The sequence below is a fragment of the Miniopterus schreibersii genome (genome assembly GCF_964146895.1).
Source record: "Miniopterus schreibersii genome assembly, chromosome: 1".
NCBI classification, from domain to species: Eukaryota; Metazoa; Chordata; class Mammalia; order Chiroptera; family Miniopteridae; genus Miniopterus; species Miniopterus schreibersii.
In genome coordinates this window covers 135918933-135939399 of record NC_138101.1, presented here as the reverse complement: position 1 = coordinate 135939399, position 20467 = coordinate 135918933, and the positions used below count along the sequence as shown (strand labels likewise).

Sequence of the window (20467 nt, the reverse complement as noted above, 5' to 3'; positions counted from 1 at the left end):
TATTGACTATGTTATATCAGTAATAATATGGATCTATGTATGAGGTAAAAATCAAGGAATTTTTCCCGAAAGAAGATAGACTTGATGACTCTGGAGTTCCATAATAGTTTCAGAGCAGTCATTTGGTGATGTCCATGATGATAATAAGAAAGAGAATGAGAGTGGAGAAGACTTGGACTTAAGACTGGTTATTATATCCCTTCACTTTCACCTCATTATTTTCTTGTTGAAACTCTTAGCAAGTAAAAGATCCCCCCAGAAGCCTACTACCACCTTTCTAAAAATATCCTTCAAAGCTTCCTTGACTCGCTCATTACGCAAGGCATAGATAAATGGATTCAGCAGTGGTGTAACAAATGTTGTTACCATTGTCACTGCCCAATTAGTATCCACAGAGCCACTCTGTGATGGCCGCACATAGAGAAAAATGGCACTTCCATAGAAGAGGGTCACCACCATCAAGTGGGAGGTACAGGTAGAGAAGGCCTTCTGACGGCCTGAAGCAGAGGGGATGCGCAGGACAGCCAGGACTATGTGGCCATAGGACACAGCAGTAATCATCAGTGAGGATACAATGACAAGAGAGGCCAGGATAAAGTCAGTTTCCTCCAGCTTCTTGGTATTGGTGCATGCCAGGCGGAGCAGTGGGCCACTGTCACAGAAGAAGTGCTGCACCACAGCATCTTGTTCACAGAAAGGAAGCAAGGCCACAGCAACTGTGGGGCCAAGCACAGGGAGGAGCCCTCCCATCCAGCAGGCCAAGGCCACCCAAAAGCACACAGTACCATTCATGAGCAAGGGGTAGTGCAGAGGGTGACAGATGGCCATATAGCGATCCACAGACATGACAGCCAGCAGCAAGAACTCAGAGGCCCCAAGAAAGAAGTAGAAATAGAATTGAGTAATACATGCAGCAAAAGAAATAGTGTGTTGCCTTGAAAGAAAATTGCTCAGCATCTTGGGAATGATCACGGAAGTGAGCAGGATCTCTAGGCAGGACAGGTTTCCCAGAAAGAAGTACATGGGAGTCTGCAGGCGAGTATCAGCTCCTACCACCCCAACAATCAACACATTGCCTGTTAGAGTCAGCAGATAAACAAGAAGGAAGACAGAAAACAATTCTTCTTTTGTGCTGTTGAGATTTGGGATACCTGCCAGAATGAACTCTGTCACACCACTGCTCTGGTTCCCATCAGGAGCCATTATCTTTCCCACCTGTGCAACAACATGAATATAATCCTGGTGAGGACAAGTCTTCTCCAGAACAATCTTGAAACTTATTTTACCATGATATAGCAGGCATATCCCCACTTTCTCCAATCACATCTTCTGTTAAGATTTTGAAGAGCCCTGGCAGATGGGGCTCAGTAGTTAGAGCATTGGCCCACACTGAGGGGGTCACAGGTTCAATTCCCAGTCAGAGGCATATACTTAGGTTGCAGATTCGATCCCCCTCCCCCTTCCACTCTCTCTAAAAATCAAAGAAAAAGAAATACTCCAATGAGAATTATCAAAACAAAAAAAGGATTTGAAGGACCTGAGGTCTTCATCTAATTGATTTTAGAGCTAGCCAAGATTTTCCATAAAGGGCAGTTAAAACTTAGGCATGGAAGTGCCAAGAGCTTCCAACTTCACATCTCCTATTCTCAGTTTTTAAATGGTGATACTTCATTATTATAATAATATCATTGAGCATTTGACTTCAGCAAAAATATCAGAGAAATGATTTTGTGAAAAATATGATTTCCATTCAGCCAGGATCCAAACTTGAACTGGATTGCCTAGCTTTGAATTCCAGTATCTCTACTTACTAGCCAAGTAACCTTGAAAAAGTTGTAAGGAGCAAGTGAAATAATAATATAAAGGGTTTAAAATAGTTTCTAGCACTTAACTGACAAATGATATGGTAGAGAAAGCCCTGGACTGTAAGTTAGGGCACCAGACTCTTCACTTGGTTTGCCACTTTCCTTGTAAGACCATCTGTGCATACAGCTTATTTGTCCTTCAACTGCTCAGCTATAGAATAAGCAATAGGAATCTAGGCCATTAGTACATCTGTTACATGAAATTACCCTTTTCATGGAGAATTACCACAGCAACCCAAAGGTCTAACTAAACTCAGCTTGTCGCAGAGTGCTTGCCTATCTAAAGAAAGTTAGGCCATATTTAAAAGGGATAAGAAGGATAAACTACATTGAGTCAGTCAGGTATCCATATCTATTTATTTAGTGTCAACTACAAGCTAAGTATTCTAGGGAATATTAAGATGAGTTTTTTGCCCGGCTGGGAATGGCTCAGCGGTTGAGCATCGACCTAGGATCCAGGCAATCAGGGTTCGATTCCCAGTCAGGGCACATGCCCAGGTTACGGGCTTGATCCCCAGTCAGAGGCGTGCAGGAGGCAGCTGATCAATGACTCTCTCATCATTGATGTTTCTATCTCAATCTCTCCCTCTCCTTTCCTCTCTCTGAAATCAATAAAGATATATAAAAAACAAACAAAAAAAAACTACATTGCTTTAAAAATAATCCCAATTTTAAAAAAAAGAAAAGAAGATGAGTTTTTTAAGCTTTTCAGTCCATGATACCAATCCAAAGTCCTTTCACAAACTTGGCTTTATTAGGTAAGCTTTCCAAAGACAGAATTATGAATTCCTGGTATTTACTAACAAATTCAGAAATGAAGTCTCCTTACTATTCTTCCAGTTCTGAAGATCACAAGTTTAATGTCACTGAAAAGGGCCCAGCTCAGAGCAGGTCTGTCTCAGGCCAGCCAGTAGTGTGTGGGTTCTTGAGTTTGTGCAGGAAAGATTTCACAACAGGAGTGCAAGTGATTTTGGGAGTACATTGATTAAGGCTGAGGACAGTGAAACAAAGGAGGGGTTTAGGATAGAAGAAGCAACAGGAGAGAGCCTAGGCAGTGCCCTGCTTTGGCCCTCTAGAAATGTTATAGAAAAGAAGTGAGCCACGCTGGGCTGCAAGGACTCATTAAGAAGTAAAAGTCATGATAGAAGTGGTCCAAGGCAGGGCTGCTGTTAGCTCACTGAAAAGTCAGAGAAAAGGGGTCCTTGGAGAGAAGTTCAAGGGGTTAGCCCAGGATGAGCTGGTCGCTGCCTGCTGCTCCCCTGATTGCAAGTCTCGCCAGGACTCTTAGAGCTTAGGAGAAAGAGAGAAGAGATACACATCTGAGAAAGAAAAGGGAAAGAAAAGCATGGGCGTGCTCCAGAGAGAGTTTGCTCTGGCATTTTTTGTCTTGAGGGTTTTTACCTCTGTTCTGTGGGCGGGAATTTTAGGGGAGATCTCATGGGAAGGTCTCAGCAGAATATTTATCAGTTCTCCAGGTGTTTCTTTAATATGTTGATGTATCAAAATGAGAGCATAGAGGGACCAGGGTCATTTTCTGGTCAGCTTTACCTCTCTCTTAGATTTGTTTGGCTCTGATTTTTTTGTTGTTGTTATTTATTCCCCTGACTTCATCCCCTTCCTTGAGTTTGGCTGGCACTAATTGGGTCTCTGTTATCTATGGACCAGGGTGATTTAAGCTATTCTTTCCTTAGGGAGGAGAGGTGTAAACCATTTGCTCTCAAGTTTTCTTGTTTAGGGAAGATAAGATCTTGTTATTTAATAGCTGGCTGTAAATTGCTCAAATTGTTTGGCCCCATATGTCTAACCATCTGTCTCATTTCCTTTTTCCCACTTGTCAAAATTTCTCCTAACATCTAACTATTCTGCCTCAATAAGAGCCAAATAATATCTGAAACTTAGTTTTAAAAATGCCTCAGTTATTAGGCAAATTTTGATCCCTTTAGCCATGCAAAGCATGAGAATTTACCTTAAGACCTTGCTTGGTTCTCTGTCAGCCTTATTGTTCTCTAGCACACCCCAGGAGTCTTTGTCCCAGCAAACATTAAGCTCTTTACTTACAATTTCTCACCTGTGGATACCACCCGAGCAGGAAAATTTTTGTGCCTTTTGTCTAAGATAAGTAGCTTTATAGTCTTTCTCCCTATAGATTTCATTCAAAGCTTCATCTCTCTGCAGCTTCTAAAGAAATTGCCTTATTGTCAGTAAAACCATTTAATTTTTGCTCTGTGTTGATTATGTATCAGGTGCTACAGAGACATAAAGAAGACATTGTTGCTACCCTTATGTAGCTCACTGCCTGAGAATGACAAAAAAATTAACATATGTCACAGGTGGAATGTCACAGGTAAGCACAGAGCCTATAGGGACACATAGAAAAGGAACCAATTGACACTTAGAGAGACAGGAAATATTCTGGAGGAAGGTGATGCCTTTAGCTAAATACTAAAAAAATGAGTATGGATGGTTTCCTTTGCTAAAAAGCTTTTGCACAGCAAAGGGAACCATCAACAAAATGAAAAGACAACCCACTGAATGAGAGAACATATTCAACAAGGATACATCTGATAAGGAGTTAATATCCCAAATTTATAAAGAATTTATAAAACTCAACACCAAAAACACAAAACAATCCAATTAGAAAATGGGCAAAGGACCTGAATACATACTCCTCCAAAGAGAACATATGGATGGCCAATAGACATATAAAATAATGCTCAAAGTCACTATCAGAGACTCAAAGTCACTATGCAAATTAAAACCACAATGAGATATCACCTCACACCTGTCAGAAGGGCTATCATCAATAAGTCAACAAAAAACAAGTACTGGTGAGGATGTGGAGAAAAGTGAACCCTCGTGCACTGTTGGTGGGAATGCAGATTGGGGCAGCCACTGTGGAAAGCAGCATGGAGTTACATGAAAAAATTAAAAATGGAACTACCTATGACCCAGAGATTTCAGTTATGGGAATATATCTGAAGAAACCCAAAACACTAATTCGAAAGACTATGTGCACCATTATGTTCATTGTAGTAATATTTACAATAGCCGAGATCTGGAAGCAGCCCAAGTGCCCATCAGTAGGTGAGTGATAAAAAAGCTGTAGTATATTTACACCATGGAATACTACGCAGCTGCAAAAGAGAAGGAAATCTTACCTTTTGTGACAGCATGGATGGACCTGGAGAACATTGTGCTAAGTGAAATAAGCCAGTCAGAGAAAGACAAGCACCGTATGATTTCACTTATATATGGAATCTAATGGAAAAAATAAACTAATAGACAAAATAAAAACAGATTCATACATACAGAGAACAGACTGACAGCTGTCAGAGGGGAGGGGTTTGGAGGGCTGGGCATAAAAGGTGAAGGAATTAAGGAAGAAGAAGGAGGAGGAGAAGAAAGAAATGAAGAAGAAAACTCATAGACAGACAATAGTATGGTGATTCCCAAAGGGAAAGGGGGGTGGGGGGAGGTAGAAGAGGGTAAAGGGAGGATAATGGTGATGGAAGGAGACTTGACTTGGGGTAGTGAACACACAATACAATATACAAATGATGTGTTATAGAATTGTACACCTGAAATCTATATAATTTTATTAACCAGTGTCACCCTAATAAACTCAATAAAAAAAGAAGAAATTCCTAATAGAACAATAAACCTTATTTGCAAGGGAAAATTGTATTATATTAGAAAATGGGTAGTATTTCAGCACACTCTATGTGAAGGAATAAGGCTGCAGTACAGACCACCTAGTTTTAAAAAACAGCCCAGAAAACAAACTGCTACGTGCAAAAAAAAAAAAAAAGTAATATAACAATATCTTGCAGTTTGCAATATTACCAAAGCCCTAGCTCTTGAGAAAGCTGGAAAACAAGACAACAGATGATAGAAACAAGTTAGAAATGAAAAATACTCTTCTTACAAAGAGTAAGAAGCCACGTAGCTGAAATACTAAGCTGAACTAGCTGTATGACTTGGAAAAATTTAACTTGTCAATATTCAGTCATTGCACTCTAAACATAATAAAATCATTTTTATTACCTTAAAAAATTAGCATGAATTTGATAGAAGAAAAGGATTTTAATGTGTGAACATAGTACATTTAGGCAGTATGTGACCATACTACATTTAGGCAGAAGCACAGAATATAAGAGGAAGAGCAGAATGGGAGAGGACTGGTCACCTAAAAGAGAACTCTTTCTGACTTTCTGTTGCTCTCTATGAAAATATTTCCATTGAACTGAACCTAACTATATCTTAAGTGAGAGGAAGGGGAGTCCCAACCCCCAATACGGAAGGAATTCCTACTACCTACCCCTGAATGATCTTGATGTCTCCATGAGGGTGGAGATCACCCTGCAAGAATCCTCTTTCCCTTTTTATGACTCTGTGTCCTGTTCCATCTTGGCGTCCTTCACACACCCTTGTACTGTGAGACTGACAATAGCCTGGTATCCTTGGAGTTCCTGAGGACTGGCAAAGCACTCTGGAAAACAGGCAAAAGTTGAATAATCTCCTTCTCTTGTGCTTCTTTCCTGGATATAAGGCCTGAGATATTGTTCTTCTGCCTTGTAAACGAAGAGGCTTTTTGATTCTAAGGGGGCTGCATTGTGCTGCCCTTTTTCTGGTCATGGGATAGTCAGCTATCAGGGCCCACTCTTCTCTCTCTGTAGAAAGAGTGTCTTCTGCAATGTGATCACTGCTTTAGGCTTGAACAAGCATGCTTCAAGTGCCAGACAATGATCTCACAACCCTCCAAGTTATGCCACTATAAGAATAACATAGGGCTGAAAGGCAAGGGGAGGATATGGAGGGGTTAAAACGTTCATCTATCTATTTAAAATTGTAATGCACTTACCTTACAATTCCTTCCGTCTCTAAGAGTTGAAAAATGTTCCATTTAAAGCCAGGTCTTCACTTTTTTGCTGATGAGTTTTATGTACAAACTGTCAATTTTCCTGTTTTAGAACCCACCTTCCCTGGATCCTGGCATTAGCCTGAGTGTAGGGAGGAAGGAGGCTGAAGAAGTCATTGGCCTTTAACCAATCTCTTTATTGATGGGTATGATATATAACTTTAGTTTCCAGTGGAGATGCTCCAAAATGTGGATTGGTTGATCCAGACATCAGGAATCCAGTCAGCAGTAGTGCCTGCTAGAGAAAATGGTGAGGAGATAAAACCATAAAAGAGCAAGAAAGACAAAGAGGGAAAAAAATATTTAAAAGACCCAAGGAAACTTTGTATTCAAAGGAAATTTTCCAGATTGCAGGCCTGATAAATTTGAAAAGGAGGCTGACCCTTCATTCACCAAGGGATGACTGGAAATGTTTCTGCCTTCATCAGTCAACTACCCCAAACCAGGCCCCTGTAAAATTACTGGGACAATAAAGTGGGAATGAAAGAAAGAATGGAGTTTGACCAGCTGTGGAAGGCCACAGTCATCATTCAACTTTCTCCTGCATGGCAGTGAAAGGAAATGTTTATATCTCAAGTAACACAGACATAGTGTCTTCTCCCTGAAGACTTAAAATGATATTGGGAATTCTTTCCCTGACTTCTAGGTTGGGAAATAATAGGAGCCTCAAGAGTATAATAAGATAGGGGAAGATTCTCTGCATCATCTCTGGTTTCTTCTGCTTCTCCCAGCCTTGTACTTTATCCTTTAGTAATAGCATATACCATACACACACCAAAAACTTTGTTGAGAATTCTGAACCATTATTTACATTTTTTCCATTTGTGTTCACTATATACTCTTGACTAAAAACTTGACTAACTCTTACTCAACTCAGTTTACTCTGGTGCATATGAATTCTGAGTAACTTCCTCTGCCCACGCTGCAACCTGAACTGTGGCATATTCTGCTGACCTCAGTCTCAATCCTTAATCCAGTGTATTATAACCCTGCGTTTTTATCTGTGTCCTTTGACAAACTCTGAACTCCTAGGGCAGGAATTATATTTTGATCTCTGTATTTCCAGCACAAAGCACAGTGCCTGGGACACATTAGGTGGTTAATAAATTATGTGTGCTAAAATGCTCTGAACCCTAGACTTAAGGAACAGCAGCTCTTCTGAGATAAATACAAATTAAATCAAGAGCTGAGAGGAAGAGCACACAGGTCCCCTGGAACTCAGTTTGGCTGAATTCCATCCTTTCTAGACATAATCCTTTTTAGAGAAAATAAAATACTTAAATGGAAGCATGGACAAGGCATGAGAAGTATCATTACTTTAGGTTTTGAGGAAGGAGTGCGAGCAAAGACTGCTTGAATTGGCTGAGCTAAGATGAAAAAACTAAACAAGAAATTGAAGTTATTTGTTGAGCTGTGGGAAGAAGAGGTCTAAGCAAAAAGAGTAGTCATGAAACCTGGGAACTAGTAAATCACTCTTAAGCCATACATGTTTTTGTTTTATTTTTTTAATATGTTTTTGTTGATTTCAGGGAAAGGCGGGGGGGGGAGAGAATCATAAATCAGCTGCCTTGAACCCACAACCTGGGTGTGTGCCCTGACAGGGAATTGAACCCTTGACCTTTTTTTTGCATGAGGTAATGTTCAACCAACTGAACCACACTGGCCAGGGCAAGCCACACATGTTTTTAAGCTTCAAAGCAAAATGCAGCAAAAAAGTGCTAAGAGGGAAGTTCATCAAGGTAAATGCCCACCTCACAAAACAAAAATATCTCAAACAACCTCACTTTACACCTCAAGGAACTAGAAAAATAACAACTGAAGCCCCAAGTTAGTTGAAGAAAGGAAATAACAAAGATTAGAGCAGAAATAAATTGAATAGAGACCAAAAAGACAATACAAAAGATCAATAAGGGAGATCCAAGATGGCAGCGGATTGAGTGGAAGCTACATTGACACTCTCCCAGGACCAAACTGGAATTACAACTAAAATACAGAAAAACAACCCTGAATAATCAACTGCAACTGAAGACAAGCTGGAGAACACCCTCATAACCAAGGACCTAAAGTGGAGATCACATAAAGACTAGTAGGAAACACAGAGGTGAGAGAGGGCTGGCTGGGCTCCCATAGGCAGCAGCTGAAGGTTCAGAGGAATATCTCAGCTGTGGGGGGTTCCCACTGAGAACTCTGGGGGTCTAAACCACAAGCTAGGCTCCTCAGCACAGACCACCAAAACTGAGAAAGGTGCGCACATAACATCTGGCTGTGAAAAGCAGCAGGGTTTCTGTCTGCCAGGGAGAGATGGCTGGAAATGCAGGCACCCTCTTAAAGAGCCAACACACAAAGTTTTGTGTGCAGCCACTCACCTTGGGCTCTAGCAGAGGGAAGACAGAGTAGACTAGAGGAGTATGAAGAGAATCTAGGGGGGCTGGCTGGGGGAATAGATATCAGAGGGCACCCATTAGACCCCAGTGCTGAGTCATTCTCCCATACAACAGAGGACCTCTTTCTCAGGCAGACATTTACCTTCCAAGCAGATTTTGCCTGTGGGGAAAGCAATTGCTCCACCCTGCAGGAAAACCTCTGGCACCATCCTGTGGAGTTTCTACAGCCTGAGACTCCTTAACAGACTGAATAACAGCCTCTGGGTGCTTTGAGTCTTTGTCTGATTTGCTTCTGGACTCAGGGCTTGGAAAAGCACACTTTGGTGCATATCTTGGTCCTGTTCAAACACACCCAGCCCCAGCATAGGAAACCGGAAACTGTGGAGTGTGGAAAAGTTCAAACAGGGCACTCAAGACCAGTCACAAACAGTGTCTGACATTGACTTGCAACAGAGACCATCCAAAAGACTGGGAGTCCTAACAAATCTACCTAATACATAGAAACAAATGCAAACAGGCAGCCAAAATGGGGAGAGGGAAAAAAACAAGAAAAAAAAAACAAGTCCCCAGTGAAAGACCAAAAGAATTCTCCAGAAGAGTTAAATGAAATGGATATAAGCAATCTATCAGATATAGAGTTCAGAATACTGATCATAAAAATGCTCAACAGCATCAAAAAGATATAGAAACTATGAAGGAAATTAAGAATGATATAATAGAAATAAGAAAAACATTGGAAAGAATGAACAGCAGAGCAGGGGAAGCTGAGGATTGGATCAGTGAATTAGGAGACAGGGTAGAAAAAAAATCACTCAATCAGAGAACAAAAAGAAAAGACAATTAAAAAAACAGGAGGACAATTTAAGGGAGCTGTGGAACAACATAAAACAACAATATTCTCATCGTAGGAATGCCAGAAGAAGTCAAAAGTAAGCAAGGATTAGAGAACCTATTTGAAAAAATAATGGCAGAAAACTTCCCTAACCTGGTCAAGGAAAAAGTCACACAAGTTCAGGAGGCACAGAGAGTACCAAGCAAGAAGAATCCAGAGAGGCTCACACCCAGACACATCATAATTAAAATGCCAAAATTCAAGACAAAGAGAGAATCTTAAAGGCAACAAGAGAAGAGCAATCTGTTACAAAGGAGCTCCCATAAGGCTGTCATCTGACTTCTCATCAGAAACTCTATAGGCCAGAAGGGAATGGCATGAAGTATTCAAGGTAATGCAAAACAAGGGTCTGAAACCAAGACTATACCATCCAGCAAGGCTATCATTCAAAATAGATGGTGAAATAAAGAGCTTCCCAGACAGACCAAAAAAAAAAGGCTAAAGGAGCTTATAACCACCAAACCAGCATTGCAAGAAATGTTAAAGGGACTGCTGTAATGAGAAGTAGAAATAGAGAGAAAGAGAAACATAGGCATAAAGAAATAAAATGGAAATAGATAAGTATCTATCAATAATTATCTTAAATATAAATGGATTAAATGCTCCAATCAAAGGACAAAGGGTAGCTGAATGGATAAGAAAACCAGACCCAAATGTATACTGTCTACAGAACCAAAGACACACACAGGTTGGGAAAAACAAAATAAAAAAACTTCTGGAGGACTTTAAAGGAGAGATTGATAGCAATACAGTCATAGTAGGGGACTTTAACACACCACTGTCTTTACTGGGTAAGTCTTCCAGACAAAAAATCAACAAGGAAACAGTGAACCTAAATGTCACACTAGATCAGATGGATTTAATTGACATTTATAGAACATTCCGCTCCAAAGCTGCAAAATATGCATTCTCCTCAAGTGCACATGGGACATTCTCAAAGACAGACCACATGTTAGGACACAAAACAAGTCTCTACAAATTCAAGAAGACTGAAATCATATCAAGCATCTTCTCGGACATTTATACCATGGAATACTAAGCAGCTGTAAAAACATAGATCCCTTACCCTTTGAGACAGCATGGTGGGACTTCGAGAGTATTATGCTAAGTGAAATAAGCCAGTTGGAGAAAGACAAGTGTCACATGATCTTACTCATGTGGAATCTAATGAACAAAATAAACCAATGAGATTTTTTTTATTATGGAAAATTTCAAACATACCAAAAGTACAATAGTATTATGAATCACAGTGTAATCAATGCATAGTTCAATGAATTACCAATTCATATCCAAGCTAATTCGATCTATACTCCCATTCACTCTATTTTGAATCAAATTTCAGATCTCATTTTGCTATAAATTGTTTTACTTATAATTTGATAATTTTTACAATAGGATTTCAAATGACGAGAAAAACTGAAGTTAAAGAGATACCAAACAATGATTAAAGCTGAAGTATAATTCAAGAATATTACAATTCATTCATTCAACTGATTTATCACGCTAGTAGTCCTCTTAGTTTAAATATTTTCCTTCTGTTCTCCTTGTACAGACAAGGAAAGGTTCCTAGGGTATTCTGAAAGCAAGAAATAAAGTGCAGAGCAGCATAAGTCAGTCACAGGTAAATAAACAAACGTTTTTACATTTATTTACATACACACACAAAAATCACTGGAAAGATGCATAATAAAATAATGAAAATGGCTAAGAGAAGGGGATGTGGTATGGATAGAAATGGGGGACTAGGGCTTTTTAATCTATAACTTGTTATATTTTAATTTTTGAGTCCTGTATGTTTTATATTTTAAAAATAAATAAAATATTTTCTTCTTACATGCTCTATTTCATACAAAAACAAGGATACTCTTATGATCAATCCATTTGAAAGTATTATAAGCTGAACACTCAAACAACTGTCAATTGGACAAATAGCTCTGTAATTTTTAAAAATCACCTGACTTTGATCCCATCTCTTTCTGCTGTAGCCTTAATCCTTATAGTTCAAATACAATTTTAAAAAACTTTTTATTTTTAAAAATTTATTTAAACTATTAACAAAAACAGGTCACCCATTTCTCCCACCACCACCCCCAACCCTTGCCTCTGGTAACCATAAATTAGTTCTCTGTATCTATGAACTAGATTATTTATTTATTTATTTATTTATTTTAGATTTTTCATATAAGACAGATCATATGATATTTGTCTCTCTGCTTGACTTTTCCCATTTAACATAATTCATACATGTTAACTGACAAAATTTTATACACTGAAAAAAATTTCTTACTGACACCATTAGGTTCAAATACAGCTCTAACAATTATAAAATTAATATACATGTGTTAGTTCTTGCAACATGTTGTGGATGAAAAGAGGCCACATACTAAAACTGACAAGCTCAGGGAAGGCCTCCATGGTGGCCTCGTAAACTCAGAGACCTAAAGCAACCACAAAGGATGGTCTGAAATTAAAATTTTTAAACTAAAAATCAGTTTATGGTGGATAGTCATGTCCTAGGCTGGTATCGTCCCTGACAAAGGTCAATCTTTACTTTAACTGAGCCTGTCTATTGTCGTTTTGCATTTGTAACATATCGTTGGAATGCCAAAGTAATTGCCCTTTTTTCAGACCCCTCAAAGCTCAGGCACCGCTCTGCAGAGACCACAAATCCCCTCATTGTTACTGAGTTAATTGTTGACTCTTAACTACGCTGCACTCAGCTAACTAAAAGAAGTATGTCTATCATTTTACTTTTTATCCAGTCCCAGAGGTTTCCCCAATTTGCTATCTACCACCTTCCTAATCTATCACCAATGGATTTCATGTAACCCACTTACCATCTCCCCCTTTGATAGTAATCTACAAAGCAAGGTACAAAACTGCCATTCTCCATGGCATTATCTCAATCTGTTGAGGTATTAGCTTCTTGGCAGTTGTCAACAGTTTGACTCAAACTCACAAAAATTCTTCACAGGTTTGGATGATTTCTTACGTTAGCATTACAATATTTGCAATTAAAAATTAAATTTACCTTTTAATGTGAAACCTGTACTTGAGTTTGCTGCATAGATACTCAATTGAGCCAAACTTGATATATGCATACACAAATGTCATTTTCAACTCAAACAAGATGGTTTTTGTCCTTGCTATTTATCCTAGATAGGTAAAATAAGCTTGCTCACACAAGAAATTGATAGTACAAAAAGATATTGATGAGTTTCCTCTAAATATGCAAATTCCAGAAGCTTCCTAGGGGCAGATCAGTACATTTCATCTTCTGTGTAGGATCAGGCAGTGGTTCAAAGTGAAATTCTCAGACTGAATGGAAGATTTAAACAAAGGGCCCCTCATCCAAACACTCCTTTAGAAAAGAAAGAAAAAAAATAATTTATTTTCTACAATTCACCTAGGTGGTTTTCAATAAATCTCAGGTTCTAACAGCAGGGGAAACATTTCAAGATTTCCTTTACAACATGATTTTCTCAAATATTTAGTTTCCTTTTAAATTCAAGAATCTTTGTAAAATCAAAAACATTTTCTCCAGAGCCCTCCAGACTTTTTCCTGATTCATGGGATAAAAAGTATCTGCTAAGTAGGCTCCCCCCCTCCCCAAGTCATCTTCATTTTCTAATCACATGACAAATTCTGACAGTATTTTCTAAAAATTGCTATTGTAATTCATCTTTTTGTGCAAATGCTACTAAGTTAAAACTCTACTAAGCTACAAGATTTCACTATGTAACAGATTTATATGTTCTTTGTCCAGGTTTTCATACAATTTAAAAAATTTACTCAAATGGGCTTATCTTGGTTTAATACAGTTAATCATTTTTTAGCATTATCAAAATTTTCTACATTTCTTCCTTAGAGCTTCTGACACTAGAACCTCTCTAGAAGAAAACAGAATATTCTGAAATGCCATATTTTTTATTTTTTATTTATTTATTATTTATTACAAGAGGCCAAGCCTCACCTGGAGACACCATGGAAGGGACACCATTGTTATAGACACCAAGGAACTGGCCCCAAGATAAACCTTTTGATTCCAAATGTGAAGATAGAGTCTTATTTTTTAATGAAGATTTCATTCATTTTTGAAGGTCTGATTTCACTGTTCAAAGTAATTTCTTATCTTTTTGTAGATGTAAATTTTCTTTCTAAGTAGTTAATATAATGACAGAGGCACCTTAGGTGATAAAAACCCTTTCTCTCCCCCTTTCCTATACCGGAGTGTCCTATCCCTTTGTTCTCTCTTTGTTTAGATTGTCCAGGAATTTCATGAGAATGTGTAGGAAGTAAATTTTTGAGACCTTGTAATTTTTGTAGTAACCTTTTCGTAGTTTTTACCAAAAAAAAAAAAAGTAATTTCAGAAACCTTAAGTCTTTCGGACCTTTCAGGCCTGAAACGTGCTCCACACGCCCGCCTACCTGCGCCTTGGGCTGGTTACGGAAGTCTGGGTTAGACAGTGCTTTCCTGCGGCGCTAGGCGGCGTTTCCTCCGGCCCCGCCGCTGTCGGGGCTGTTGCCGCGGAGCCCTGCGCCTCTGTGAAAGGCTGAAGCCCACGGAGCCCAAACTCAGCCTCACAGTCACCCGGGGACCTACGGACACCTACGGACCGCGCCAACCCCAAAGCCTATGCCCGTGACCCGGAAGTGCTTGGGGTCCAGATGAGGGTTCCGGCGACCCGTTTGCGGCCCTCTTCCCTTCCCTTAGCCGTTCCTGCTTCAAGGACTCGCCCCTGACCTGGCCGGGGTCCCAGCCGGCCCGGTGGCCGAGGGAGGCTGCCCGCTCCCGCCCGCTCCCTTGGAAGCCGGACGCCAACGTCCCGCGCGGGAGTCACAATGACTGAACCCTGGGTCACCCCGGAAACGGAGCTGCGGAGGGCGCGCGGGGGGGGGGGGGGGGGGGCAGGAGCTCGCGGGCAGCGCCCGTGCGGAGCGCGCCCCCTCCGGCCCTGGCTCTCTGCCCCGCGCCCAGGGGCGTCGCTTTCCAGCCTCCAGGGACCGCGGCGGCCCTTCCCAGTCCAGTGCCACCCCGGACGCAGGTTCTCTCCTTTCCGCCGCCCGCCCAGCTCTGCCTTCTCTCCCTCCTAGTGTCCTCCTTTTCATTTTGTGGGTGTTTGGGTGCCTGAGCTCCGTCTGAGAAGCGCAGGAAGCCACGGTCTTGCGCATCCTCCCGGCAGAGGCCAGACCCCGGCCCAGCCTGAACTCAGGACGCCCGCAGGTTTAACCGCAGGAGCGCTGCGAGATGATGGGGTGAGGGTTAGTTCAGGAACGTGCAGGCACTGGTTTGGTCGTCAGGGGTCATTCTCTGCCAATGGCGCGTCTGGGGGACAAGCGGGTGGGAGCCGAGCGAGGCCTGGCCGGGGGCGCCCGAGCCCTGGGTTGGCAGCTTCTCCAGGTCAGGGAGACAGTGTGGCCCCAACAATCCGCTGATGCCAGCACCTTGCGGGAAAGGCGAAGCTGCCAGGATCCGTCGGACCCAGTGGTAGGGCCCTGGGCGCCTCTGGGGCAGAGCTAGTGAGCCCTTTGGGTGACTCCCACGATTCTGCCCTTCTGCCCCCACAGACTGCGTTTTTCCCTGCGTGGGTTTGGGGTGCCGGTTTCCAGCTCCTCTGGTGTAGCTGACCTCACCGTACAACCTGTACAAGATCTCGACTCCACTTTACTGTCCTTTCCCCAGGTGGTTAATTTCTTTTTCCTTCTAGGATCCCCTCAGAGCAGGATGTCTTCTTCCCTGACTTGAGGGCAAGAGTTTCCTACCCCTCCCACAGCCAGCCTTTGCTTCTCCTTCCACAGAAGCTGACCCTTGCCTGTGCCCTGGGGAGGAGAGGGCTTGCTGCCCCGCCCCTGGCGACTTAAGTCTGCTGCTTAGCTGGAGAGAAGGGTCTGGGGGCTTGGTGCTTGTCCCCCAGCAGCGTGTGTTCACCTGGAGCTGCCTGAACCACCAAGGGTTACTTCAGGTTCCTGCCATGGGCTCGATCTTCAGAAACAGGGAGAACCCAGTGGAGGCCAATGGAAATGACCTCACTAGTGAGGGCAAACTCCTCTCCTCCCTGGGCCCCCAGCTCCTCCAGGCTGACATGCCCGCCTGCCCTTGGCCTTTAAGAATTCCCTAGCTGGCAGCTGACTTCCTCCCACTGGCTTTCGTGGCAGCCACCTCGCTTCTGATCCTGCCAAAGGTCAAACAGCTTGTGTGTTTCTCTCTCTCTGGAGGAATCTGTCCCTCTCTTGATTTTTACTTGGCTCTCTTGAGACCTCACCTTTCTGATGGGCTGAAGTTATGATTTTGTAAACTATTTGGTTTCTTCTTGTTAGGCAGGGATGATGTTCTTTACCTCTTTCTACTTAAGCCTAATAATCAAACTTGTAAAGTTATTTTCCATTTAGGAAATATAGTGCGTGACAGACATCCCTCTCTGTGTGTTGAAGTAAAGGCAATTTTAGCCATTTTAAGTTAATCCCAAAGAAAAATAACTTTTTATAACAGTACCAAGAGATTTCTCCATCAGCTCTGAGCACAGGTTTATGGACTCCGGTTTTCACTGCCACGCAGTATTAAAAGCACTGCTCAGAAGACTCGTGGACATGGGGAGAGGGGCATGTTTATGTTCAGTGATGGATGAGGAATCTCCCTGTAAGAACCAGAAGAATCTAAGATGTGAGCTAGAGATTTGTTGTGCCCATGATGAGAATCCTGCCCCTGGCCCAACAATGTTTTGGAGAGAACCCCACTTTTATTGGTTTTCAAATTAACTTTCCCTTCTTCCCCTTCCATCATGGTTCTTATGTTTTCTTGAGTGCCATCATCTTAAGTGCTCACATGTTGCTGGGACCTCAGCTCCAGTCTTCTTACTAGGGCTTATACTGAGCCATGGTGCCATCGTAAGTAAGCCAGACAAGTCTGAGCCGACTAGAGAAATCAGACTCAAGCTTCATTCTGGATATGAAACCTGCATTTGTTGCAGAACTCTGAACAATGGTGGAATTCTAAATATTTGGGGATGCCTGGATGGATGCCCTGCATTCTCTTCTTCATAGCCAAACTACCTCATGGCCGCCACAGTCTGCTACCTGCAGAAAGACCCGTGAGGCAAGTTCTGGTTACAGTCTCCAATGATGCTCAATGTTCAGAGAACCCTTTTTGGTCCTTGGAATAAGTGACTGTTGTGGCACTTCTCTAATCCTTCCACAGACTTCTGTGCCTCTCCCTCTTCTTTAAATATTGGTTATTTCCCGAGGCTTTGTCTTTTTCACTCTCTACATGTTCTCCCTGGAAAATCTCAGTCCCTACTAGGTTAAAATACAGCTAACCCTACCTTAAGTTTGCACATAAAATGCAAGATGCCCTGTCAAACTTCAGATTAACAATCAATAAATTTTTAACATAAATAAGTCCCTTGAAATGTTGACTTGAAATTCTCATTTAACTGGGTGTCCTGTATCCTTATTTGCTAAATATAACAACTCTAATCCCATTCACTCCCTTCACCCCCACCAATGCTGATGACTTGCAAACCACAATGTCCAGTCCCAACTCCCCAGCCTGAATTGCAGGCCCATGTAATCAACCTGTGTGGACATCTCACCCGCTGGATCCTCAGACACTGCAAATTCAACTTGTCTCAGGTGAATACTCCATCATTCCCACTAACCTGCTGCTCTAACGTGTTCCCCACTTTTATGAATGGCAGCACCAGTGTATACAAGGTCCTCTTTCCAGATTCTCCCCTCTTCCACTTCTCACCTTGTGGTGTACACATTCTGTTGTATTGATCCAATCCTCTCCATCTCCAGCCCGAGAGCTTTCATCAATTCTCATCTGGTCCATAGTGCTCTGGGCTTCCAGGCAGACCCCCCCCCCCAGCCCACTTTTTCACACTGGGGAGAACTAGCAAAAAATTGGGAATAGGCTGAGTGGATCCGGTTGCTTTCTGGTTCTAACTTTAAAACACAACTTTGAAGTAGCACCATGTGCTAAGAAACAAATCTGTGCAACCCTTTTGGGTGAGAATAGAACCAGCGACCTAAGGAGTCTCATAGAAACCAAACTGCAGTCCCTTGCTGTACCAGCTGAGCTATCAAAGGGTGCCTATTGCAGGTGTCAGGAAAATTTTTGTTCACCACAGACAGGAACATTTTTTGAAAAGATGCTTGGAAAGGCTTCGTCTTGCACTCCTAGAGGGGTATAGGCACCAGTGCCCCTTTAATCATCAGCCATTGACATTGGTAAGAAACATTCTTCAAAGGAACTGTACATTTGAAGAGCTGCAACAGTGGCGAGAAAGGTCCCGGAGAGGCCCAACTCTGGGAAGCTCATGGCTACAGTCACCATGGAGCAGGCAGGGTCCTCCCTAAGGGCCTTTCATCGTAATAACTGCCCCTTGTCAATAGTCTTCCCCTAGTGCTGCCTCCTCTCTCCCTTGCTCATTGTTCTCACTTGGTGAAAATGATCAAGGAAACAATCTTCAGCCCTGAAGGAGAAGAGCTGCTTGCACAACATGGCAGGCTCTTCGGTCACTCAGCATTCCCCAGGAGGTATCTTCTCCCAGAGGGTACAAGTTTAACGGGCCTCTAAGGAATGATTGAGATGGCAACTTGTACTTCTGTGCAGAGAGGGTAACGGTGATGGGATTTGTTAACTGACCCAGAATGACTTTTGCAAAATGTCCTGGGGTTTAAACCCCCAAGCCTTGGGGCATTCTGAACCAGAAAGTACTCACATCAATGACCACCAACAGAGCTGCTGTATTTATTACTTTTAAGGGCATCCACTGGTCCTGCCAGTAGCAGTTTCTCTGGCATCCCAGTGCTGCCTTCTCCAGGAGTTCAACCTCGGGCTCCCTTAGCCCCTCCAAGACCCACCAGCCAAAGCACTCTGAGCTCTGAAGTTGCCTGTGCAGGTGTTTCTTCGATGTTGTGCTCTTTCTGCTTTTCTTCAGTCTTAAAACCACACTCACCCAGGATTTTATCTTGTCCTGTTCACACTCAACGTGAGCATTATTGACCTTAGACCTACAGCAATAGAAATCGGCCAGCTCCTTGAAGGAGGCAGCTCTGCCTGAGCGCTCTGTATCTCACCCTCTACTTTTTTGGACGATGTTGCTCTCACTTTCACTAGTTGTTTTCAAATATACTTTGCTGATCTGTAAGGCCTCAGCTCCTTCTGAAGACCATATCTAAACCATGGTCTCTGCAGATCATGCCTGACAGTAGCGAGAGGCCTTCAGAATTTAAATAGATCTTCAATGGAATTTTTTCAATTCCCCTATGGTGCCAAATCTGAGGAAAGGGAGAACTCATTATTGAACATGTAAGCTTTTTCTCCTTTGGCATCAACAATAACTCTGCCTTCATCTGTCTGCTGACCCAAGCCAGGAAGCAGCAAAAAGTATGTGCAGAGGAATGGAGTGGAGGTGAGTGTAGAAGTACACAAACATTGTCAACTTTTCTTCTGCTTGCCACTGTCGTAGAATAATATACATATTAAGTGATAAAGCCATGGTGTTTTCTTTATGAAGACTCACAAGGGTTCTCGGGAAATTCCCTTGCTTCTGGGATGTGCAGCAATTGGAACCACAGAGATGTGATGAGATAGGAGAAAATTGCATGAACACATCTGTATCTTTGTTTCCTGCTGGTCTGGACTTATATGTATGCTCTAGTGGTACCATATACGGTGACACACACAATCAACACTCTTGGATTTGTTTATTTTCTAAAATTGTTCTATATCCACTAAAACTCAACTGACTCTCGTGTATTGAGACTACTTGAAGGCCTCCCATATTCCCTACACTGCCCTCTACCCCAACCTGAATTAAAACATCCCCAGATTGCTTTTAGTTTTAGATTTGCATGGAATGTTCTATTTATCTCTACTGCAGTTTTCAGCACATTGGATTGTAAGTGTCTGCTTCCATCTCTGTGTCCCCTAGAGAAACAAAAATATTTTAAGGAAAGACCTATATTTTATTCTCTACACTCCTGGCACAAGCACAATACTGGGAGCAGAATCAGTGCTTATTATATGATTTGTGACCAAAACATATTTGAATGCCAATTTTATTGAACAGAAGCTCTTTTTTTTTTTTTTTTTTTAAATCCTCACCCAAGGATATGTTTGAGAGAGAGAGAAACATCAATGTGAGAGAGAAACATTGATCAGTGGCTTCCCATACACACCCCGGCCAGGGGATCAAACCCCACAACCTAGGTATGCTCCCTGACCTGAAATCGAACCCACAACCCTTTGGTGCATGAGACGATGCTCCAACCAACTGAGCCACCAAGCCAGGACCAGAAGTTCTTTTGAGTCAACACTACCTGGGTTCATGAGCTGAGAAGAGGGTGCAGAACTAACTAGGCCCCAAGGCATGTTTTCATTCTGCAGTGGATAGAGGGAGTC

General features: G+C 42.1%; 1 protein-coding gene across 1 annotated transcript; it reads right to left on the bottom strand.

The window, feature by feature from the left end:
- Nucleotides 1-207: 207 nt before the first annotated feature.
- Nucleotides 208-1203, bottom strand: OR6S1 (olfactory receptor family 6 subfamily S member 1; the record flags this gene model as incomplete). Its single annotated transcript, XM_081145784.1, has 1 exon — nucleotides 208-1203. One exon carries the CDS (start codon nucleotides 1201-1203, stop codon nucleotides 208-210), a length of 996 nt encoding a protein of 331 aa, XP_081001910.1.
- Nucleotides 1204-20467: the final 19264 nt, after the last annotated feature.